Here is a 26,641-nt window from a genome sequence, read left to right as displayed (position 1 = left end):
AGCGAGCGATAATTGAAATAAAGTGGTTGGCAACACTGTATTATCCTTAGTTCTCGTGTAGTAGAGTCCACGTTGTTATATTAGTCGCCCCTAAACCGAAGCTACCTGGGCATTTTACAAGGATTTAGTTATGGTATGTTAATTTTAAAAATAAAAATATTTATAAAATTCGATATCTTATTATTCGTTTCATAAAACAGTAAGCTTATCATTACTATAAATTGTTCGGTGACGTCGATGAATCTAGATTATAAAAGCCATTAGGCTTATATCGTTGCGTTATTAAAATCGGATAAAATAAATATAATTTGAAAATATATTACGTATTTTATTAATTCAGTTTAATTGTTAAGGGGTTTTCGTTGTGTTATGGTGATTTTAGTTTTTATTATATCATAATTACCAAATTTTTTACGAAGAAAAAGCACATATTGCATGTTGCTTGTTCCTTTTACGCTTGGAATTAGTTTCAGTTAATTTTGTATTAATTTATATTGAAGGCCATAAATGCTAAATTGGACTGATGGTCATTGGTTTTCGAGTGAAAGGATTGGAATAGATGAATAATTTGAGTCATTAAAATTATATTTTATGTACAATATTTTGATAAATATTGGAGATTAAATATATTGTTGTAGCTTCCAGCATTTTTCTTCCACTATCTGAACCAAATAAAGCTCATCCAATTTGATTATTCTACTATTTCTCCTTTCAATCAACTCCTTTGTTTTTGCCAAAGAGTGAACTCTTCCATCCTTTTGGTATAAACACTGTGCTACATAATTGTTATAAGGTCACATAAACCATTATGTGGTAACTTTTGGTTGGTGTGATTTGGAGAAATTGATGTCATTATATCGGGTGGGCAAGCAAGAGTTCAGTGGGAGTCAAAATGTAGGTTTTGCAAAATGCATGGGAGCCGTAGTTCTGTACTGTTATGGCGGATAGTATGGTAAGGCGCACGATTTTATTATATAATATAAATATAATGTAAAACAAATATTGAATTTTTTTTATAAACATATTTTCACAAAATTATAAAAATAAAGTTGTAAAAACAATAATAAAAAAACAGAAATTAACACTTTCGGCAAGAGCCGCATGTAATTCAAAAAGAGCCGCATTTGCCCATGTCTGCATTATATGGAAACAAATGACATCAAGAATGCAGAGTTGATAGGTCAGTGTAGGTTTAAGAATAACACAATATAACATATTTTTTTAATTCCACTTATGTAATATACAAATACACTTAAAAATGAAAAATTTACTGACATCTGTTTAATATCTAGTGGCTCCATTTTGAGCGTGGATAATAGCTTCAATTTGCATTGGTGTTGACTTGACAAGCCTGTAGAAGACACTACAGGCTTGTTAAGTGAACTACAGGATTTTAGAAGCACACTAGGAATCTGCAAACATTGTTGCAGCTTCCTGTAGAGTGCTTCTTAAGTCACAAGAATTACAGTAGCAATATTGGTTGCAGATGTCTGCAGTCAACATTGAAAAACTGTGACGCTCAGTTCAGCAGTATTATATAGTGGAGTATCATTAGTCCAAACATATCATCCACTTTATTTTACAAGATTAAAATCCAGGGATTTGAGGAGTCCAGGAAATGGTTTGAAATTTACTTGAATTCTTCTCCATCCAGTCCTGAATCATTTGGGAACACAATGGTGAGAAAAGACTGCAGGCGGTCCACCAAAATATCTACATACCTATAACCAAGGCTGTGATGAAGTCATGGAGTTTTAGTAAGAGTTGTCAAAAATCCTCTGATTCCCAATGTGTGGGGGGCCACAGTTTAGTTCAAGCTTTGAAACTTAATAACTCCTGTGTTAAACCATCCAATTCCAATTCAAAAACCACAGAAGTTATTAAGCTTCAAACAGATGAACAAAATTATGCCCCCCACACACATTCTAACATCCATACATACAGGGGGAAAAACCCCAAATCTTTTTCATATCTTGACATTTCAAGGTGTCCTAAGTCTAAAAATGTAAAAATTTGGTGGGGTCACTTTTTGACCGATTACTTAGAGGAGTCTTTTAGCTTTGGAATAAAAAAGTTTACGTTTATCTTTTTATCTTTATTAGAACTTTATTTATTGAACATCTTGCCAGAAACCTCAGCAAATATGCTCAACTCAGTTTTACCTGGGTGCCTGGGCACATGGGTAATAAAGGTAATGATCACACTGATGCCCTTGCTAAAAAGGTCACCACGACGGACATCGCCACCACTTTTTCTAAAATTCCCATTGTCCACATCAAGAACAATATCAGAGACTATAATGGAGGAATGGCAGAAGGATTGGGCTACCTCAACCACTGGCAGAACCACTTACAAGTTTCTGCCATTGATTAATAAAAGACAGGCTCTCAGCTACTTCACCACTTCACATGCCATCATGCAATGCCTGATGGGTCATGGTAACTTCCCCTCTTACCTTACAAGATTCAAAAAGATCAATAATGACAGGTGTAGCTGTGATGGCGTCTCTGAAGGGGTTGCAGATGTCTGCAGTCAACATTGACGCCTTCCATTACATCCTTCACTGTACGCTGTATGAAAGCCAACGGGAAGAACTCATTTACCATTGTCTACAGAAGGGATTCTGTTGGCCTCCTGAACTCAACACTGTGAGGATCAAGAGATCTTTGAGCTGTTTTCCAAATTCATAAACTCTTGTAATCTCCAAGTATAACAAAGAAGTATAAGCTAAACACTCAATTTTCAAAGGCTTGTTTTTTGGAAATGCTTGAAGTGGGTCATATTATTTAGGCTGGGAGCTATTTGTGTTTAGGGCTAAGTGCTTGCTAAGTTTTGTTCAAATTGGAGACACGAATGTCTGAAAGTATCCTTGTGAGTATAAATCTTGTTGCTACTTGTATAATTTATAATCAGTCTATTAATTAAAATAATCAATTGTCTATTTTCTGTATTCCATTTAACAATTTTAAAAAAAATGAATGAAAAAAGTTAGGTAACTAAAGTATTTGAGTAAGTCCCCTTCTCCAAAAAAGAATAAAAAAAGATGACATCTTTGTACAGTACTCTGGAATCTGTCTTGAGCAGCACCCTTATTCTCAAAATTCTGTACACACCACCAGACCATTGTATAAGACTGCCAAAGACTCCTACAATTACTTGAATCTTTCTTTTTTCCCTTCTGAATCCACTAGTAACTAAGTGAATAAAAACCACTAAAACATATGTAGTCAGTTCTGGGTTTGCCCTTGCCAATAGGTTATCTGCATGCAGTTTTCTGGGATTTTTTTTACATGTCTAACATAAATAGGAGCCAGTTTCCCCATAGTTCTCTTCCATGTAGATACTATTGGACTTCGTTGATCATACCGTGATGGTCTCTGATGGTGGTGTGTTAATTCTGACACCACTGAGGGTTGACGGCACCACTGAGATTCTACTACAGGCTCTCCTGACACCAAGTAGGTTATGCCTACTACATGAGTTTTTGAGCATATTCTGGATGGCAATAACATGGTTTCATATGTTGGTTGAGGCTATGGGTAAGAGGATGGAGAGGGAAAGAACAAGATTCAGTTGGAATTGATTCACTCAACACAATTTACTACACTTAAATGCTTATTTTTGTCTTAAACATTTAGTAGATAGCCTAAAAGTTGGTACAACACGTTACACAGTATTCGTGTTTTGTGGAGAGGGGGGAAATTATAAATTTTTGGTATCTCACAAATTGAAACTAGAATCCATGTAAAGGATTTTTAGAATGTAGTCTTTCAGTTAACAGTTCTGGAGAGAAGCAGCAAGTAGAGGGGTGACAAGAAATTGGGGGCACGAATAAGTGCACTAATTGAAAAACGTGCACACTAAACTGAACAGTTGAAAGAACTGGATGACGACTGACTGGAATTGGCCATTCTTCATATTCAAAGCAGCAAATACTGTAGAGGTGACTAAAAGTTGCAGGAAAGGTGTCACTATAACGCTGAGAAAGGGTAAGTTGACACTATCAGACCAAAATCCAAATGTATGCTTTTCAGTATACATTTGGATTCAAAAAGTGAAGTAAATTTCTTTCTTCTTTTTTTTCAAAAAAAAGAAAGAAATTTACTTAAGAAAGCCTTTTGTAATATTGCATATGTTGGAAGATGAACCAAATTAACAACATAATACCAGATGGTGTTGAGGTAACTATCCTCATTTTGCCTATTTTTTTTATCTCCATGCCAGCAAGCTTGCTGTTTTGTGGGTTGTATATGACCTTGAAACTTCTATTGTATTTCATACAGTGGTGGTTTCTAAATCAGTGGTTGGAATAAAGTTCTATTGCTTTGCTAACAGAAATTCAATGGAAAATGATCTTTTAGAAATTATTGCTAAAGCACTTACATTTGGAAGACCAAAAAAAAAGCCCAATATATCCAAATGGGGCTACTGTTTCAAAATTTTTCTCTCTCATTTTTGATAAATGTGGTGATCTCATTGCATGGGCATGGTTCAGATCATGACGACTTGGAGTTTGTGACTTTTCTAATGCATATGCAGTACCTACATCTATAAAATTTATCACAGAATGTGAAGTTACAAATAGTATAATCTTGTTTCTTGATCTTTCAACTCCTCTATTTTTAACAAATGCTCCTTAAAGAGGTATAACAATATTAAACTCATTCATCCAATTCTGGAGACAATTTGCAATAATAGTTGGAAAAAAACCTTTCTAAATACACTAATTAAAGCAATTGGTCTCTAATTAATTGACATCTGCCTACTTTCCCTCTTATAAATCATTCTTAAAGCAATTTGTTTCCAAGATAAAGGAAAAGAGCAACTAGACCAAAAGGAGTTAAACATATCCAATATATCTAGTAGTATTCTGTAGAAAAGTATTTTATCATTTCGTTCCTTATATCATCAAGACCTGAAGCCTTAGATGATTTTAATTTTCTGATTATAGTTTCCTATTCACTCAAAGTAATAAGATCATCCAAAAGAGAAACATTATTATCAAAACTTAAATCAATATAAATTACTATGTTTGGTCCAGCAAAATACTCTTGCAAATAATTCAAACAATCCGAGGGGGATATAGCATTTTCACACGGTTTCTTAATTTGAAATTTATTAACTAATGACCAAAAATCTCTAGTATTTTTCGTCTTCAGTAATAATGAGTTTATATCATAGAAGACTATTCTCATTACTAAAGTTTTATTTCTCTCTTTAGCAATTGTTCCACTTAACCCTTTTGGCCGGATTGTCTAATAAAGTATCAATCTTCTGTAATTCATTCGTTTCTAAATTGAAAGTGAATTTGTCACCATCAACTGTCATGCAATGAACTTTCAGAAATGCTTTTTTATTCAAAGATTTAGCTTCCGCTAGAAAAGGCAACAATTCTCTACGCCTTTAGTCTTGATCTATCTATGTGACAAATCATCAAAGACTAATGCAAGAGTAGGACAGCAACGCCTGAATTTTCTTTAAATTTTTAAAAATAACTCTCTTGTCATCTTAAGTATAGAGCTCAAACAATATAAGCCAAGTTTCTGATATATGATAACTATTAATAAAAGGAACAGATTCCCTGTTTTTGTTTTTAAATAATTCAATAAAGCAAATAAATTTAGCATTATTAACTAACTCTCTGTCATTACCACTCAAACCAGAAATGATGATGTTATTTTTCTTGAAATTGTTGTCTACAGATTCTATGTAATAATTTTGAAGAGGAAAATTTATCCATACATACAGTTTTAAAAGATGAAAGTTTGGTACTTTCTCCTTCCAGGTGAGATAGACGTTCATCATACTCCTTATGTAAGTTAGACAGCCAATCAAATTTTGATAGAATAGTATCAAATTGTTCCTTGAGAACACAGAATCTTCTGAGGTAGTTGAGAAGGAATATTCTGTAATGCAAAATAGTCGTCCAGTCGAGATGATTTCAACATTGGTTTGCTTGGAGATGGTGGCGTTTACCAGAAGTTGAGGTGAAGAAGGTGGTGTACGAGACATTGGACTTGGGTTAAGTTCAACTCCTCCAATAACAAGCAAAAAGAACAAAGTTAAAAAAGAAAGTATCACTGTAGAAAAAGACATCCTCAATAGAGTCAATTGATGGCAAACAGTTGAATTGTAGTTCATAACAGTGAGTCTTAGAAAAAACATGCCAACAGCCAACACTGTCAAAAGTGCCTCTAAACACTATATTTATTCTCTATAAAATGTGTTTTTGGTATGTATTTTGGAGTGTCTAGAATGAATTAATTGGATTTACATTGATTTATATGGAAATAATTGCCTCAGTTTTCGTCAATTTCGGATTTTGCTGATTCTTTTTGGACAGATTATCAACGCAAACCCAAGGTATTTGTTTTTACTTTCCCAGTTGTTATATATAACAGAGGGAGAGTATGGCAATTGGTCAAAAAATGACCTCCCAAGATTTTTACATTTCTGGACTCTGGACCTTGAAACATCGAGAAATGAAAAAAGCATTGGGGGTTTTCTCTGTATGTATGAATGTGTGTATGGAGAGCATGATTTTTTTCATCCTCTTTGGAGCTTAATAACTCCTGTGCTTTTTGTCAAAAATTTCTGAAATTTTGCAGGTGATTTGTATATTAGGAGATTGATGCTATTAAATTTTGGTGATTATAGGTTGAGGTGGTGGGAAGATAAAGGGGGTTGTGTGTATCTTCAGTAGGGTCAGACTTAGTGATGATTTGACTAGTTATTAGCATTTGCAATTTTTTAGAAAACCATTCTTACCCTCAAAATTAAGCTTTTTGCCATTTTGTAATAGTTAAAAATATAAAAAGTTTTTAATAAAATGTCATAACAGATGGCTTTATCAGATGTGTGGGAAAGTTAAGCAACTCATTGCTGATTTTTTATTATTGAAATTGCTTAGATAAAGTTCATTATAAATTGAAATTTTTTTTTTCCTTTCTTGCAAAGACACAATACAGTGACAGTAGATTTAAAACACTGGGCAAATTTTCATCCTTAATTCGGTTGGAATAAAGGATGAAAATTTAGTGTTTAAAATCTGTCACTGCATTGTGTCTTTGCAAGAAAGAAAACATAAAACACGGTTTCCTCAAGATAAAACTAAATTAAAATTTTATTAAAATCATTAGATGAAATTATTAACAGTGCACTCGTGCATACAAGAGAGTGAGTGAATGTGTGAAGGCAAGTAACACCATTGCAATACACAGTAACCAGTGTCTTGTTATGAGGGTTGTGTATGTTGTTTGTATCTAAGCAGTTTGTCCAAGAAAATTTAATTTTAGCCTTCTGCTGGTCCTATTTCTATTTTTGCCAGTTTGCAGGTGTGTAAAGGTTGAAGAATGCTGGTTTATATCCAAAGAAAAGTCTGTTATTCCTTATTCCTACTTTTCACCATGCATGATAGATTCCACAGATGATATGTAGGATATACCAGTACAGGTATACCTCATCTTACGTCGGTAATTGGTTCCAGGAGAGGCGACGTAAGTCGAAAAACGATGTAAGTCAAATTTACTTGTGTAGTTACAACATAAAGTCGTAGTTTCGACTTACGTTGTAACTAAACGTCAATAATGAGCACTTAAGGACCGCTAAATAAGACGACAACACAAACACAGATGTTTTCATGTTTCGTTCTCTAGGATTTATGATGATTATATTAACATTTACTATAAATTTACATATTTTAATATGATTTTGTGTGCTTTTAATGCTTTTCTAGTGTATTACAACTTCAGTATTTGTGGCAGACGGATGTAAAGTCAAATAAAATGACTTAAACTTGATTTTTATTTTTCCATATACTTTTTTGACAAACGTCGTAACTCGAGATATACCTGTAAATCAAATTCTATTTTTGCATAATAGATAGTAATATAGTATCGTTCTTTTACACACACTTTCTGAGAACTTGTCTGTATGCAAAAATGGGAGATTGGTTCTATACTGTAAAATCAGTGAAAATAATAAGATAAGCCAATTAATATAGGATATGTTTGAAGAAAATATTACAGTTTAGTTAATAAATTAGAGAAGAGACAATTTAATTTATCAGCAAAATTTAATAAATTTATATTATTGTACAAATTTTTGCTAACTTTTAATGCAAGTTACATACAAAAATATTTCAAATGAAAGAAATGCAGTTATAGAAATTTAAATTAAATTCTTTTTATGGCTGTTTCAGTTGAAAGAGCCATAAAAAAATTAATTTCTAGCTCACAGGAGAGGATAATGTTCAAATAAATCATAAACAATTTACTTGAAAAGTAAATTGTTTGTTTTTTATGCTAAATCTTATTTGAACACATGTAGCAGCCTTAAATGCAAATTTTATAACTTTGTTTAAATAGCAATTTTTTTGAAAAGAGGAGTGAATATTTTTTTTTGAAATTAAAACAAATGGAAATGTTTAAAAAGAAAGTTTAGTGAAATGTATTAGATAAAAACAAATTATGTAAGAATTGATTATTTTTCCAGACTGTGTTAAATCAAATCTAATGAAAAAACAATTAGGCATAATTGCATTAAATATACATGTAAAATTTTCAAGCATTAGCATTTAGTACAGGTAACCCCCATTTAACATGGCACTTCTATAGCATGGATTCACTCTAACACGGTTCGAGAATTGGGAACATCTTCTGTATAACACGGTGCTTTTATAGCATGGGTTCACTCTAACACTGTTCGGGAATTAGGTAAAACCCTTGTACAACATGAAATGTATTAAAAACTGTTACCAGTTGATGATTCTCATGCTGAGATCATCATATAGGATGAATAATCTCTGGTAAAATATTTACTTAAATAAGTATTTTACCCATAAAAAAATCTACTATATAAAGCTGAAAAACTGGATTCTATCACTATGCCAAAAATGGCCACTAGGGGCACCCCTAGCAATTATTTAAATTAACAATAAATTATTTTATATATTTATATTTTTACAGTATAATATTCAATATATTATTATTTTTATTTGTAATTTTGTATGCCACGATGCCTGCATCGGCCTTTTGTGAATCATAAATCCGATTTAAACAAGGATTTAACAGCATGTTTTTTTAATTTTTAGAACCTAACCCCCCTTTTCTCACTACTACTATGTTTCGTATAACACGGCAATTTTTTGGAACGTAACTTCCGTGTTATATGGGGGTTACCTGTACTGGAAAATTCTTTTATACTTTTGCTACTTCACTTTGCTTGAAAAACAAATTCTTTTGTATATAAACACGTTTTATAAATTTCTTAAACTATTTTTTAATTATTAATTAAACTTTGTCAATTTTAGGGATTTGTGAAAGTTGTGAAGAATAAGGCTTATTTTAAGCGGTTTCAAGTAAAATTTCGTAGGCGAAGAGGTAAGTATTAAATATTAACTTTTTGCCATATTTAAGAGTAATGAAATTTAAAACAAAAAATTTCAGAGGGAAAAACTGATTATTATGCTCGTCGCCGGCTGGTTGTTCAAGATAAAAATAAATACAATACTCCAAAATATCGTATGATTGTTCGTTTTACTAATAAGGACATTATATGCCAGGTAATTTTTTTTTTAATCCAGGTGGTGGTGATTTAACTGCCTGTCTTTAGAGTAAATTATATAATATCTATTATTAATTAACTTATTACCATGTGTCAAATTTTGTGGTAAATTAACAGATAGCCTATGCCAGAATCGAAGGAGATGTCATTGTGTGTGCAGCTTATGCTCATGAACTCCCAAGATATGGCGTGAAGGTTGGGTTGACTAATTATGCATCTGCTTATTGCACTGGACTTCTGTTAGCTAGAAGAGTAAGTGATATTTTAATCTTTAATTCATAAATGTATATAATACAATTTTTATTGACATTCAACTGCTTATATATTAATCTTTCAGCAGTGGGAGAGTCAGGTATGGTTCTACCCTTTAGTAGTGGAGAATATACCCGAAAAATTTTTAAAGTATTTTTTCACGCAATTTTTCTCATTTCCGTTTTAGAAAAAGTATTTGTAAACAGTTATGTCTAGTAAAGAAAAGTCTTTTTTTATTGTTACATAATTCATTTTTTATGTGAATTTTTTTTTGCGGTAGTTTTTGGCTAGATTCTGGTGATACCCCCAAAAGAATTTAACGTATATATACGTCCCTCACCACTGCCACACGATCGCCCTCGACGTATATATACGTCCCTCACTGCTGAGTGGTTAAAACAGTTGATGATTTTAGTAGGTAAGTGGTTGAATGTCAATAAACATGCTGAAAAATACATTTTAATGTTATTGTATTTGATTTGTTTTCATTAGAATGCAGAAAATTTAATAAAAAAAATGTCTTATAATGTGACTGTTATTTTGATAAAAAGTTATTTGCTTAAGTACTGTTAACTAAATTGTCAAAAATGAATTTTCCATATATAGAGATTTTAATTGGGTACACAGGTACACAGAATTATAGAGTTACTCGTAACACTCAGAATAGAAGAATGTGAGGAGACATGCCACACAGACATAGCAGACAAAAAAAACGTTTGACCTATGACCAAAAAATGCAAAGCTTGCCAGCAGTTCATAGCACTGTCTAATACAAATATGTCGTATCACATTTTTAATTTCTTTCACATAGATTAACTCTAGTTATGTGTAACTTTATCTTCTGTTGTGTTTGGAAAAAGTGGAAAATTTGACAGTCAAATCTTTGTTCAGAGATTATTGATATAACAGTAAATCCCTTCATAACGATAGTTTTCTACATAATTCCTATTAGCCTAATATAAAACTTCTCCCATTTTATCATTGTTCTCTACTGCAATACATCTTTTTTACTGTACTTATAAAATACAGTATTTTCTTAACTCTACTGCTGATGATGCAATAAGTTAAATTTTAATTTATTGTTTATTTTTGGAGTCAAAATATGGTACTTTTTTAATACAGAGATTACATAATTTCTGGAGGAATTTTATTACATCAAATGAATTTAACACATCTTAGAAAGTGTACAGGATGTCTTAGTGTTGCAAATTACAAAAAATTAAAATAAATACAAAATGCATTCTCCTTAAATTATATTTTAGAATTAGCTTTAGTTTTACTTAGTTCATGTTTCCTAGGAAGATTGAGTTCTCGCCAATTTTTGGATTTTGATGTTTAACATATACTTAGAGATAATATTCAATGAAACCACTTAAATCTTTTACTAGAGGAGACTAATAAAACTTTGTAAAATGAATTCATTTTACAAAGAATTGTACATTTTACAATGAATTCATTTTACGAAGAAATAATATCCTGAGTTAACATTGAAAATTGAGAAAACATTGAAAATTGTATGCAAATGATGTGAAAAACTCGTATCTACCACCAGAGGGCTTGAAGCAGTTATAAATTGGAAAAGGAGAATATGGTGAGAAGAATTCTTTGTGTTTTTAATTGTAAAGTGTCAGAACCTCTAATAAAAGGCTGACACTGGATCGATTTTAACTTTGTGAATTGTTTACCTATTTTTACCTTTGTAAAAGAAGTTTCTTCAAAATAACCATAATAACTGTTACTTCTGGAGTAGTGAAAAGGATTAAAAGAAAGACTCAAGAAATGTAAAAATTTTTTGTAAATAGTCTAAACTTCATTTTACGAAGAAATAATATCCTGAGTTAACATTGAAAATTGTATAATAAAACTTTGTTTTTCTGTTCTATCATTATGTAACTGTAGAAATAACCCCGTTTATAGTCCAACGATGATAATGAGGAAGGGGGGATACTTTTTAAAAACCCGCTATAACAATAAATCTTTCTACAATAAAAATTTTTTTGTTCTGCTAAATCTTGCTATAGAAAGATTTGATTGTATGTATCTTTAACCTCAAAAGACACTGTGGCCATTTGGCCTTTTTCAAGTGCCACACAAATATACAATGAACTTCCCCTCTTACTACTATTTTTTTTTTTTTGTGTGTGTGTGTGTGTGTGTGTGTGTAAAGGAAAAAGGTCTTTGATCTGCAGAATCATTGGTTATTTTTTTTTAGTTAAGACGTTTTTACTTCAAAGATCTGGCTGAGGGGGGTTTCTTATGTTTAAGTTGAATTTCTTCTTGTTAGTTATCTCTTGGAAATCTTTATATAACAAGTTCCAGTATTTTATCATTTGAAAGACTGGGGCAGTTTATCCAATTGAAAGTTTTGTTGAGGGTTTTAAGAAGTTATGGTTTAGACGATGGCTGTAGTTTTCCTTCCTGCAATGATTTTCAATAATGTTTAGAAGATAACTGTTATGTGTTTTAAGCTTTATAAATTTAAAGGAGAGAAGTACAGTTTGCTTTGCATATAAAGTTTTTATGATGTCAATTTTTTCTTGTTAATAACAATAGGAAGTTGATTTGTAGTAGTTTAATTTGAAAATGGCTCTCATTAGATGGTTTTGTTGTTTTTGCAGATGGTTAGCGATATAGTCTGATGCGGTTCCCCATATAGTTATACCATATTGAATTTTCGTTTCTGCGCAGATATGATATAGTCGTTTTATTGTATTTATGTTTAGGAAATCCTGTATTTTTCTGATTATGCCAGTAAACTTAGCAAAAGTTTTTCTTAGATTTTTGATATGTCTGTCGTATCTGAGTTTATCATCTATTAAAACCTCGAGATACTTTATGCAATTAATTCTTTTTATCTTCTTTTCATTTATTATTATTTGAAGTTGTTCCTTGTCAATGTTTTTATTTTTATTTACGAAAAAGAGATATTTTGTTTTGTTCTCATTCAGTTTTAACATATTTCAGCTCATGTAATCAGTTAGTTTGTAGAGGATGTTATTTAATGTGTATTGTGCTGCTTGGAGGTTGTTGTTGGAATAAATTAGGACAATATCATCTGCATATGCTATTACTTTTGCTTTTGGTATCACTTCAAATAGGCCATTTAAGTAAATATTGAAGACTACGGGTGCAAGTATAGATCCTTGGAGATTCCAGTTTTCGATGAGAAGCTTTTTGAATATGCATTGTTTACTTTTACTTGATATCTTTGGTTTAACAGATACGATATTAATCATTGTAGAGGCACTCCTCTTAAGCCTTAATTAAAAAGTTTTTTTTTTTCAAAAATCTGGAGGTCCATGCTGTCAAAAGCTTTTGATAAGTCTAGAAACAATGCTATTACTGAATGAGATTTGTCTAAATTGTTCATAACTTCCTGTTTGAAATGTAATAATGCATCTATTGTGGAGAAGTTTTGCCTGTAAGCATATTGATGATAGTGAATCACATTTAGATTAGCAATGTATTTCCAAAGTCTTTTATAGAAAATTTTCTCTATTTTTATTAGCACGAGGATGATGATAATCGGATGGTAATTTTCTATGTCACTTTTAGACCCTTTATTTTTGTATATCGATATGATCATATTATAATTTAATATATTTAGGAAGGTTCCTGTTTTGGAGGATTTGTTTATCAGAAAAGATAGAGGATTAGCGCTGATATCTGCTATTGCTTTAATTATGTCCGTATTTAAGTTATCTATGTCTGGAGTGCGGGTTTTTAAGTTCATTATTGTATAATAGACTTCATTTGCAGTTGTATTCTCCAGTACAAAAGAATTTAGGGTTCTTGTAGACGAATTTGACTGTAATACTACATTTGCACACAATCCACGACTCACTTTGATCTCGATTTACCTACATTCTGGATTGTGACTGTCGCTAGTCGAACGTCATGCTGTTCGCACAGCAGTCCGCTTGAGAACAAACTGGCTATTACACGCGATGATAAAACTGACATAACTATGCAGTAAGTCACAAACACCAACAAACAAAATGGAAGTTTTAGTTAGAAATAAGTACTTTTTCTTGCCATTTATCTAATAATAGACAGATGTCATCATCTCTCCAAATATAGTATCTTTTTTATTTCTCTGTTAATAGCCCGACACGTGTTCTGCCGCCATCTTGTATTTTCTCGCGTGCATGGGATTGTGGGATTTCTTATGACTGGATCTAGTTTCAAGAACACTCTCAAGTCAATTGCGATTGAACCTCATTTCAGTCGAGATTGAAACAGTCGAGGGAGGTCGCATCAAGGCATAGTCGCTGACCTTGGTCACAATCTAGATTGAAATGCTCGGTGCAAACAGGGTATAAGGGTTGATTCACTCTTACCATAAATTCCCTGTTCCATGTGCTATTTAGATGTTTTGCAAAAATTTTGGTTATGATTTTGTCATTTTCAAGTAGCTTTCCATTAACCTGTAATGATTTTATTTTAATGTCATTCTTCTGTTTAGTTATATTTAAAAGGCAGTTTTTTTATATTTTTTCAAAAGTTTACCAGATATTTGGTATTACGAAAACGGTTGTCATAATACATTGATTCTTCCTTATGAATGCCGATTCTTATTTGTTTTGATAAATTTTTGATTTCATATTCTATTTTAGTTAGTTGTTCAAAAGATAATTTCTTTTTTAATTCTTTGAAAAGGAATTTTTTCCGTTTAATTTTCTTAAGAGTTTCGTTGGTTATGATTTTCTTTTTAAATGTATTTCTAAATGTTTTCTGGAAGGTATTTGTCAATGAATGTCAATAGCATAGACATTGGATAATCTGCGAGTTCGTCCACTGAAAGGTCTCTTGAGTAATAGTAATTCCAAGAGAAACAGGAATGAAGAGCTCCCATAATAATTTTATTTATAAGTTGTTTATTTGCATTGTTTTATAATTTTTTTCCTCCTTTTGCTATGTCTTTATCAGGAATAAAGACGAGTAAAGGAAGGTGATACTGGTGGATAGAAAATTTAGCTTCACTTATGTTAGTTAGACCTATGTCTAATAAAGAGTGAGTTTGATTGCCATACCTAGTCTGCTAAAATTGTAAGATTTTCAGTTAAGCAAAAGTTAATTCACTGGTACTAATTGAATTTTCTTTAAGCAAATCAATGTTAAGGTCTCCGATAATTAATAATTTATTGTTTCTGTTTTTGCTATTGGTTTTATGAGATCACCTTCTGTAGCAGGTCGAAAAGTCTATTGGAATTTGTTTCTGGAGAACGGTATAGTCATAAAAATACAATCAAAAGATGGAAAGAATTGTCTCAAATTTTTTCCATCTTTTATTATTTTAAAAATAGTATTACAGTAGAGCATCGATTATCCGACTTAATTGGGGACTGGGGTTGGTCGGATAACCAAAAAGTATGAAAAAATACATTATTAGTATAGTCTATTAGGCCTGGTTTCAATACTAGCCTCCTTTTCATGGTCGAGCCAGTGCTGCCAGCTAAAACATGCAAAAATTCAACAAAAATAATATTAAAGTAGCTAAGACATAACCAAATATTGTAGCGCCACATCACTAGCGGACATTTGAATTTGCCAACTAGAACGCGGTCGGATAATCGATGCTCTACTGTATTAACATTCACTTAAGAACAAATTTTCTGGATTAATAAGCTTCTACTGTATATCAAATAATAAAAATACACATTTATTAAGAAATACACGGAGTTAATTTTTTCTCTCTAAATTTTTATAACTGATTTTTAAAATGTTTCCAGATTAAATTCATTCTTCCAGTTTTCAAAGTATTTCTTGCCCATTACAATTGATGATTTTTTTTAATACTTAAAGATTGAATTATTCATAATTAAGATTATATTTCCAAATTTAATGAAACATTAAGTTTGTGATGAGTCTTTATAAAAAGATTATGAAAAAAATTATGAAGTATTATTTTGCCAAAAAATGTTAATTGTATTGGACATGAATAAACAGTCATATATTAATGTGAAATAAGTGAAGTAATGCCTAAAAAGATTAGATTGTCAAGTCATAAATTGATGTACTTTTCAGAATTGAATTAAAGAACATTGATATCTATCCAAGACTCTTTCTAATTTTGAATCTATTTTATTTTTAAAATTATATATTTTACTCATCTGTTTCATTGATTTCATTTTTAAATATATACAGCAGCTTATATTTATTTCATCTTTTATTATTTAGGTTTTTAAAATTATGTATAAATTTCAATTGTAAAAAATTTTCAAAATTGTGAATGCTATAAATTGTCATAGAATTGCAGTCAAACCTTGGTGTATGAACTTAATTCATTTCTAAAAGTTGTTTGGAGAATGATTGTTCTCAAATCAAAATAAATTTTCCCATGAGAAATAACAAAGTGGATTTATCTGTTACTGACACCCAAAACAAAACCTGATTTTTACCTTGTTAGCTGTATTTTATGCATAATATGCCTATTAAGGCTATATTGTTACTTTATTTATATTTGTAACTATATTTATTCTATATATATAGTATTAAAAGCAAATAAAACAAAATAGCTACTGGAAAAATAAACTATTAAAAACAAAAACCTTAATATTTCCAGCAATAAAATTATTTAATAATAACGTTTTCGACTGTTTTAAACAGCCTTCATCAGTTAAAACGAACTCAAAAGACAAAAGAATGCAGAAAAATAGAACCCAAGCAATACAAATATTTAAAATTCAAATTAATTCCAAAGTAAAAATTAAACAAAGTAGGAATTAATTTGAATTTTAAATATTTGTATTGCTTGGGTTCTATTTTTCTGCATTCTTTTGTCTTTTGAGTTCGTTTTAACTGATGAAGGCTGTTTAAAACAGTTGAAAACGTTGTTATTAAATAATTTTATTGCTGGAAATATTAAGGTTTTTGTTTTTAATTAAAAGCAAAATGTTCCCCACTGGTAAACAAAACTGACACTTTACAAAGAAGTACTATCCAACTCCAACTTCCAAGATGAAATGTAACCAAATCTATCAAGACCAATAACAAGTACTTTATCAACATTTTTCAAAATATTTTTTTTTCAATTGATTTGATTTCAACTTAACTAATTTATCTTATTTTTAGTTTGTTTTGGTCTAATGGCCAGTTTTAATTATTAGTTTTAGTTTAATTAACTGGCTACTTAGTATTAATAAATACAGTAGAGCATCGATTATCCGACCCCCGATTAACAGACTTATCGGTTAACCGACCGCGTTCTAGTCGGCAAATTCAAATGTCTGCTAGTGATGTGGCGCTACAATATTTGGTTATGTCTTGGCTACTGTAATATTATTTTTGTTAAATTTTTGCATGTTCTAGCTGGCAGAACTGGCTCAACCATGAAAAGGAGGCTAGTATTTAAACCAGACCTAATACGCTATACTAATAATGTATTTTTTCATACTTTTCAGTTATCCGACCAACCCCAGTCCCCAATTGAGTCGGATAATCGAATCGTATTAAATATTGATATTATATTAATAAATTTTTGTCATTTAATTTAACTTAAGCATATTTAAACATGAATTCTTGAATGCCATTTGTGTTATTGAATGTCGATTAATGCAGTTTTTATTAATTAATTTGATTTAAATTCAACTGTGATGTGTAAAGAAAAATATAAATATATCTTTTCTACATGCATATTGAAATTAATTTAAATTAAAGCAATACACCAACCAAAGCTGAATTATCGGGCTAGAAACAGCTATAATAATAATAATAATAATTTATAAGATAATTTGGTACTGGTGTTAGGTGCCCTCACTTGCTAAATTTAATAATTATAATTTTAATTAAATAATTTAGAACTAACTGGAACAAAAGAATCAACCCGGAGCAGAACTCGAACCCACAACTCCTGCTTACCGTGCAGATGTGTTGCCAATTATGCTATCCGGACCACCTTGGCCAATTACGCTACCCGGACCTTTCGATGGCCGGTTGAGTGCCTTGGGAGGTGTTTACATGACGTGGGCACTTGATGTGTTCCCAGCTGGCATTGTAATGGCCATCAATGGTTGTAACGTAAGCTATATATATACTGGAAGAGGATATCAGACCGGAAGTCTGGGTAGCGTAATTGGCAATGCATCTGCACGGTAAGCAGGAGTTGTAAATTCGAGTCCTGCTCTGGGCCAATTCTTTTCTTCCAGTTAGTTCTAAATTATTTAATTAAAATTATAATTATTAAATTTAGCAAGTGAGGGCACCTAACTCTAGTACCAAATTATCTTATAAATTGTTATTATTATTATTATTATTATTATAGCCATTTCTAATCCGATAATTCGGCTTTGGTTAGTGTATTGCTTTAATGTATATTGGGTTAGCTGATCAAGTTTGTTTATGTAATTTAAATAGCAACATCATTGAAGATTTGTTTCCTGACACAAGGCAATCTTGGCACCACTAACTTCTGAATTTCTTTAACACAGGAAGTATAGGAAGTTCTTGCCGATTGGCTTGTTTGGAAACTGAGTTATTGTACAGTAATCTGAGCAAATGTGGTGTTCAAAATTTTGTTCATAAACAGACATTTGTAACATGAGGTTTGACTGTATTAAATATTAAACTGTACTGTAGTATTGTTGCTTTTGCTGCTTTTTATTATAGGTTAAATCATTTAAATATATTCCACAATTTCTGAGAACTTTTTGATCATTCTTCATAATTGCTTGTTTTGTTTAATTTTATTCTAGCTTCTTAAAAAATTTGCATTAGATGAAATATATGCTGGTTGTGTAGATGTTACAGGAGAAGAATATAACGTTGAAGATATTGAAGGGCAACCAGGTGCTTTCCGTGCTTATCTAGATGTTGGACTTGCTCGTACCACTACAGGAGCTCGTGTTTTTGGAGCAATGAAAGGCGCTGTAGATGGTGGAATTGATATTCCCCACAGGTATTGTTTTATATAGTTACATATATTTTGTATTAATAAATTATTTATTCACCATTTTTATAATTTACAAGTTTTATTCAACTACTATCAGTTATCATTATATGACGAATAATGCTTAACTCATGTATTATATATGTATACTGTACATTTGTACAGTACAGTATGTAGTCACATTCAGTAAAAATATTATGAAGAAAGTGCAATCTCAGCACAAAAAAGTAGCAGTTGCTATCAAATCCAATTTTTAGTTTAATAAAATAATTTCATTTTATTAAAGTAGAAACTGGATTTGATAGCAATTAAAACTAAAATAAAAGGAAATATTTTATAAGAAAATTTCAGACTGATCAAATCAGTCTGAGAGAAATTAGAGAATAGTTTGTATCTTAAATAATTTTTGTTTCATATGACAATATTTTTTTTATTTTTTCATGAAGTTAATTTTTTTTCTCTATTCTCTAATGAAACTTTAAATTAGCATGAATATATAATAAAATAATGTGTTTTCTTTTTTTCAGCAATAAACGATTTCCTGGTTATGATAGTGAGACTAAAGAGTTTAGCCCTGATGTCCATCGCAAACATATTTTTGGACAACATGTTGCAGATTATATGCGAATATTAATGGAAGAAGATGAAGAAGCATATAAAAAGCAGTTTTCTCAATATATCAAACTGGGAATTACAGCTGATGAAGTAAGTTTTTTATAACTTGTCTCTCTTGTTAATTTAAAACTAATATTCTGGTAAATATCATATTTAATCTTTATGTTCCCTACTGATATAATCATAATTTAACATTTTAGTGTAATAAAAAATACCATTAATTTATGAGTTAAGAAATTGCTCTCATTAAATTATGATAAAATTAATTAATCTATCTATTGTGTTTTAGTTTAAAAAAAAAATTAAAGCTTTTATATTTCTAAATCAGTTGGAGGACATCTATAAGAAGGCTCATGCTTCTATCAGAGCTGATCCAGAAAGAAAACCCCAGCCTGAGAAGACAGTTGTTAAAAAGAGGTAAAATTATTATCACCTGTATTTGATTTTTATTGAGAAGTCTTGATGATAAAAGTAAATATGATCTCTGATGTGATCTAGCAACTGAAACAATATGTTTTTGTTACAAATTTTGTATTTAATTTATTATTAAGAATTACTTATTCAGAATTGTTTTAAAATTTAAATAAGATTTAACAAATTATAGACTGCTTTGATATAAATATTATAGAACTGTTGATTAATCTAATCACATGTTTTATTACATGATTTAAGATGATAAACACATATAGGCATAAAATGCAATGGTAAAAAATACGGTAAATGTAATGATTAGAATATGGTTTCTGACTTTAATTTCTCTAATTAATCTGTTTTGTTTAATCAAGAATTTTTTCTTTACTATTTTGCTAGATACTTTTATTGTACTTGCATTGTGTTAGTGTGATAGATCTAAACACATCTCAATTAACTTTTCTATCTACTTTATCTTATATTTTTATTGCACAGTATATAAGGATTTTTGTTAGTTTTTCAGTTATTGTTTACTTCTACAAATTTTATTGTCAAACAAAATCTAAATGATAGTATTATTATATATGTTAGCTTTGTTGATATAAGGGAAGAAAATCCATCAAAAGCAAAATGAGAGTATGTATATATATATATTGGGCAATATATAAGGGGCAGTCAAATGAAAACGAAACAGATGGGAAAGAAGTGAGTAAACTGTTTATTATTTCAAAAGAAATTGCCATAACTGTTAAGGGTTGATTTACACACAACAGTGACGTGCCGGCACGCACAGTGACTGTTTGGTGCATAAACATCAATAAATATCATACATAGCAATCAGAGTTTCATCTACAACACGTGATCTGTATTCTGTCAATCATACAAGTGTCGTACGTGAAACTCTGATTGGCTGTGTGTGATATTTATCGATGCTTACTGCACTGTGCCGGCACGTCACTGTTGTGTGTAAATTGACCCTAATACATTTATCCCACTGTGAGACGAGACTGTCAATGCCTTCATGGAAAAATGTTTGTGGTTGCCTATGGAACCAAGTTTGTACTCAGGCGTGCACCTCTTTGTCTGAAGCAAATTGACGGCCATGAATGTCTTTCTTCAGGGCTCCAAAAATATGGAAACCACATGGGGAGAGATCGGGACTGTATGGAGGATGTGTAAGAGCTTCCCAGCGAAACTTCTGCAGTATAGTCGAAACAACATGGCAACATGTGGGCAGGCATTATCCTGCAACAGAATGATGGCAGACTTCAGTTTTTGCAAAGTTTCCACTTACTGCTGTGCACTAATTGTGGCACCATGTTCCGGAAAGTCACCTCGCTGTTTTTCTTTCCCAGCCTCCATAGTGATGTTGGACGCGCACACAACTCGCCAACCTCACTTGGAGCACGTCTAACAGACAAATGACATAGTGGTGAACGTTTGCACTGTTCCTTCCTGATTCCCAATAGAGGGCACTTCTATACACACACCTACCTGCATTACCAGCTTCTGCATCATGCTCATTATATAGTCTGTCTCTTTTCATTTGACTGCCCCTTATATGTATGCACTTTTTCTAGTGAGTATTAAATCTAAGTTTCAAACAAAAATAATTTTCTGATAAATACTTATTTCTGCAAGTTTAAAATCAGAAAATTTAGTATTATACTAATAAAAAAATTATTAATTTATTTTTTGCCACCACTAAAATTTTCAATTGTACATATTTTAAAATCATTTTTATTAAAGAAGAAGTATAAATGTGACAAATAACATGCATGTAAATAGACACTAAATAAGGTACTTAAATCACAATATGTACAGTACATCTAACTCTTGATTTACATGGTAGATTACTTCCATTCAAAAACAGAAATTGTTAAATTAATACTAATATTTTTATGGAAAATGGGAAAAGTAGTTCCAAAATTCCATTTATTAGTAAAATGAATATAAATGGAATTAATTCTGTGTCTTCTCTGTCTGGTAAGAAGTTTTCTCTATCCTTGTTGAAACTCTTGTCATTTTCACATCTAACTACCGTATATCTCAGCAGATAAGACGAGGTATAAATTTTCATTAAAGTTTTATAATTTTAGCATATATCTGTCCTATAAGACGACCCCCAAACTATCAACGGCCTATGAATTTAGTTTAGATCAACGATCATCATCTGTATAATAATACTGTATAGCATATATGGAATTATGTCCTATTTGTAATTTTTCAAATAAACAAATTTTATTTTCTTGCATCTGGCAGCACTGCCTTGTGATTGTTGCAAACATTCGGCATTCAGGTAATGACTTTGACTATTCACAAAAATGTCGTATCGGTGTGTTTTTTATAATGGTTTTAATTTATATAAATTTCAATCTAATTTTTTTTGTATCTGTCCTATAAGACGACCCCGGATTTTGGGGCCTTTTTATGATTCAACTATCATCTTATCTGCCGAGATATATAGTAATTTGTATCCAGTTTTTTCTTAACAGTTTACTGAAGATATAAATATTTTTGTCTCATTAAATCAATCATAAAAGCTTGATTTTTTTTTTTTTTTAATTTCTATATATATTCTGAATCTTGATGTATTGATACTAAATCAAATGATTGCTGTAATTAATTGGGCTATTACAGAGGTGGGCAAACAAGAGTTCAGTGGGAGCCGAAATGTAGGTTTTGCAGAATGCATGGGAGCCACAGTTCTTGGTGGATAGTATGGTAAGGCAGGGAAGGATAGGGTTTCGCCCATCCGAGTCGAGAAGTTGTTTTAAAAGAATAGATTTGAAATGTCAATTTAATTTATTGCGCCAACTTTGAAATAAATTACTAAATATTACATATTTTCACAAAATTGTGGAAATAAAATTGTAAAAGTAATATTAAAAAGCAGAAATTAACACTTTCAGCAAAAGCCGCATGTAACTCAAAGAGCCGCATTTGCCCATGTCTGGGCTATTACTTTGCTATTAATAATAATTAGATATTAAGTTAAGTAATTTGGTAATAGAGATATTACCAAATTATACTTCTATTACTTAATATCTAATTATTTTATTATCATTATCATCATCATCATCAAAGTAATAGCCTGATTAATTATGGTGATCATTTGGTTTAATGTTATAGTGGTTAGCATAAGCCTAAACATTAATTTTAAAATAAAGTAATAAAAAATAAAATACTGAAAATTATGTTAAAAGGAAACACTATCATGCAAAATAGAATTTTGTCACTATCTGACTATTTTAAATTGAAATAGTGAAATTTCAAATACAGTGTAAATCAAGTGTTAGTTGTGGGGGGATATCACACATTCTGTCATCAAGTTCTGAGCTTTGTACTTAATAAAAAAAAATGTTTAGAAATTTATTCCTTCCAGTTTTTCATCATCTAGAAATTTCGTTTTTAAAGGTAATCCATATCACAAATGCCATTTAAGAAATAGTTAAATGTGTGACAATTAACCTAAGCATGGTTAATTTGACAGCTTTCCTAACAAAATTTTGATTAATTTTTGTGTTGCAATACTTTTCTTTTTAATTGAAAGATTTAATTTGTAATAACTGAAATTATTTTTTCAATGAATTGAATGTAGATAATTATTTATTTGCTATAATGATAATAAATTTTTATAAAATCATTATATAAATTTATGTATGGTGTGTATATATAGCTAGGAAATTAAACTAACTCATTTTAAATTTTTTTCAAAAATTTTAAGTTATTTATGCAAAACTTCAAAAGAACCAATTTGTTTTTTTAAATTCTAATTGTAATGAGAATATAACTTTTGTTTTACTTAGATGGAATCGGGCTAAGATGACACTATCAGAACGTAAAAATAGAGTGGAGCAGAAGAAGAAATCGTTCTTGAAGAAGTTAAATGCTGGGGAAGGCCAAACAGACTAGATAAATTTTTTATTGAAACTTGGCAATAAATAAATGGAAAAAAAGTGTGTGGGTTTTTAATTAAAATTTTAAGTAAACTGGAAATGCATTACAGATTGTAAATATCCCTTTTAATTCATTGTTTTATATCACTAAAATTCATTTTCACATGAACAATGAGAGTCAATTAAAAGCAAAGTCCAGCCTAAATTAGAAATTAGACCACCTAATGTCATTGGTGTATGTATCTAAGACTAAGTAAAAGCAAGTTAAACCAATGACAATGTAGACTTTTTCTGTGACAGACTGATTGTTAAACATTGGATTGCAGTTATCTTTTTATTACAAATTACTTAAATAAGATGCCCTGGACAATAGATATCTACACGAATGTAATATCGAGGTTAATTAAATGCACACTAATCTACAGAATTACACTCAAAGCATTCACAAATCTCAACAAATTACCGGCAGATTTTGGGCTGTTAAAATGCATTCTGTAGATTAACCAAGAGAAAAGGTAGCGCATGCCAGTTCTGATTGTGATTGGAATGACCTTTCAGACTAATCAATGTTTGTTCTAATTTTGACCAGAATATTTAAGTATTGATTAGAAACTACATATGAAAAATGGAAGTTATGTAAAATATGAATTTTGCATAAATATTACGTAGTCTGTCCCTAATGGATTTTGTCGGTGGACATTTTCATACAATATTAAAGAATGCCTACTGCGTAAATTTGAATTAAAAAATTGCTTACAATCTGAAATGCCTGAAAGGATTATTTAGTTTTTCATTAATAAGCAGGCCAGTTATCTTCGTGTTAAGGCGTTGAAACATTCAGTAAAGGAGGATTAAACAACGAAAAATCTTAAGCTAAAATAGAAATGTTTAAAATAATAATAAAAACGTGTGAAAATGGCGCAGAACAAACGAAACAATGCAGAAACTCCGATTATCCGAATTGGGATTTCGGGCCGTTTGGATTTGCTCATCTGGATAATTAGGTTTTTGCTTAATATAGTCAATTTTCCCTCTATCTAAACATCATACGTGTGTACTTTAGTGTACGTAATTGTGTAAATGAACACTGAATATAACTACAAATAAATAGTATTTTCTAAATTAAAATAATACTTATGCATGTAACAAGATCGGAGAGCAATTGAATAATTGTAGTTTTACTGTACTCCGCCGTACTTTGAACTAATGTGGTTATAATAAAATATTAATTTTATGTATATTACAAATTTCTATTCTATGGAAAAAAAATGATAAGATTGCTATTGTATAGTCCAGGCCTGGCCAACCCGCGGCCCGTCACGTTAAATTGTGTGGCCCGCTAAGCGATATATATCTATTGAAACTTTTGTTTCCCGTTATGTGTATACCAAAACATAAATGAAAATTTGCGTGTGTCATTATGCGCAAGTGTGAGTACGAACTCTTTGTATAACAAATCTTATTCATTTTGTATTTGTTTTACTTTTTCAAAAGCATGTTTGCCTAAATTGTGGCCCATCGTAATATTACGCGGGATCAAAGTGGTCCGCGAAACAATTTGGGTTGGCCAGGCCTGGTATGGTCGAATATAAATCCGTATATGCAGTGGTGATATTCGAAATATTTAACAAGGGGTTCGCTAGCAGAAAATTTTTCCCTGACAATCACCGACAAATGAAATGGAAGTTTTGAATAGAGATAAATACAATACCTTTTCTTACAACCACATATCCAACAATCAGTGGCGTACTCGGAACGTAACGAGCCATGGGTGAAGGGCAGGTAACGATAATATTTTAGGGCTGTCGACCTTTTTTTTTTTTAGGCAGGGGTAATCTTTACCGCGAAATGGCGCTTCTGGAAATACACGCGTGTCATCATCTCTCGAGATACATTATACTTTTTCTTTCGCTGTCCATAGCCCGACACGTGTTCGACAGCCATCTTGTATTATCTCGCGCGCGTGGCATTCTGGGATCTCTCTTATGACTGGATCAAAAACTCTCTTGAATCGATCGCGATTAACCCTCGATTGAAACGGTCGAGAGAGATCGTACCAAGACATACTCCCCGACCTTGCTCACAATCTAGATTGAAATGCTCGGTACGAACGGGGTATAAGGCTCTAGTTTAGTAGTATTACAGAGTATAATACGCATATTTTAATATATTTAAAAAAAAAAAAAAAAACAAACCCACTGAGAAATGTTCCGTGTGTTCGGGGAAAGGTTCGGGAAACTGAAAATTTTAACAACGGGTTCGGCCGAACCTGTGCGAACCCGCCGAATATCACCACTGCGTATATGCACATTCCCAACAGTGGCGTAGCGAACATAACCGGGGCCCCGTCCTTCCTCCATAAACACAGCCGCATGCAGAGAGAACGTTTACAGATCGGGTAGACCGCGGCTCAGAAAAATTTCATTGAAGAGACAGTGTTTCGAGCTTGCCACAATGTACACAGCGATTAGAAACACGTTATTTGACCTACTTTCTAGACACTCGACAGCAGGTTTAAAGGGCTTTTTGTAGTTTTGTTGGAAAAGTAGATAAAAATGGATATCGTTCCTTTGATAAATGTTGTAAACTGTACGAATCGACAAAATTATTCATGACTTAATTGCTTGGAGCAAAATTAAATACTTTAAATTTATTTTTAATGTTCGAATTTCGATATTCAAATGGGAGAAGACTTAAAACTACAATTAATTTAAATCGGATAATGCATTTATTTGCAATTCGAGTGTCGTGTCGGTTATAAAACGTTAATGCATTTCGGGGTCATTGTAATTACAGAACATTCTGTTAAACAAACGAGACAATTTTAATAATTACCGAAATTTTTTTTATAGAAATAAAAAATATATATATAATAGTAATAATAAAATATTTTAAATTATTTATTTCTGCAGTTTACGAAGGGTGACAGTAATACGATGTCGGAATAATTCGTTAAAAATCTATTCTGAAGACGAATGTCGAATTCGGTATAAATTTTCTAAATATGGATTTG

At 31.2% G+C, this 26,641-nt stretch overlaps 1 protein-coding gene across 1 annotated transcript; it reads left to right on the top strand.

Annotated features, from left to right (window-relative positions):
• Positions 1 to 23,728, top strand: RpL5 (ribosomal protein L5). The gene is made up of 8 exons (XM_067284191.1): positions 1 to 133; positions 9,311 to 9,380; positions 9,447 to 9,562; positions 9,682 to 9,816; positions 18,510 to 18,712; positions 19,231 to 19,408; positions 19,647 to 19,735; positions 23,539 to 23,728. Exons 1-8 carry the CDS (start codon positions 131 to 133, stop codon positions 23,642 to 23,644), a joined length of 900 nt encoding a protein of 299 aa, XP_067140292.1. The 5' UTR covers positions 1 to 130; the 3' UTR covers positions 23,645 to 23,728.
• Positions 23,729 to 26,641: the final 2,913 nt, after the last annotated feature.

The sequence above is a fragment of the Centruroides vittatus genome, unplaced genomic scaffold (genome assembly GCF_030686945.1).
Source record: "Centruroides vittatus isolate TY-2023 unplaced genomic scaffold, ASM3068694v2 scaffold_1152, whole genome shotgun sequence".
Classification (NCBI taxonomy): domain Eukaryota; kingdom Metazoa; phylum Arthropoda; class Arachnida; order Scorpiones; family Buthidae; genus Centruroides; species Centruroides vittatus.
The sequence above is the reverse complement of the archived record's forward strand: the minus strand, read 5'-3'. Positions and strand labels throughout refer to the sequence as shown.

What these genes read in the sequence shown, in the direction of transcription:
- RpL5 (XM_067284191.1), top strand. An exon ending in AAAATTTCGTAGGCGAAGAG is followed by an intron (nt 9,381 to 9,446) that starts GTAAGTATTAAA and finishes AAAAAATTTCAG; the next exon opens with AGGGAAAAACTGATTATTAT. An exon ending in TGGGAATTACAGCTGATGAA is followed by an intron (nt 19,409 to 19,646) that starts GTAAGTTTTTTA and finishes TTTCTAAATCAG; the next exon opens with TTGGAGGACATCTATAAGAA.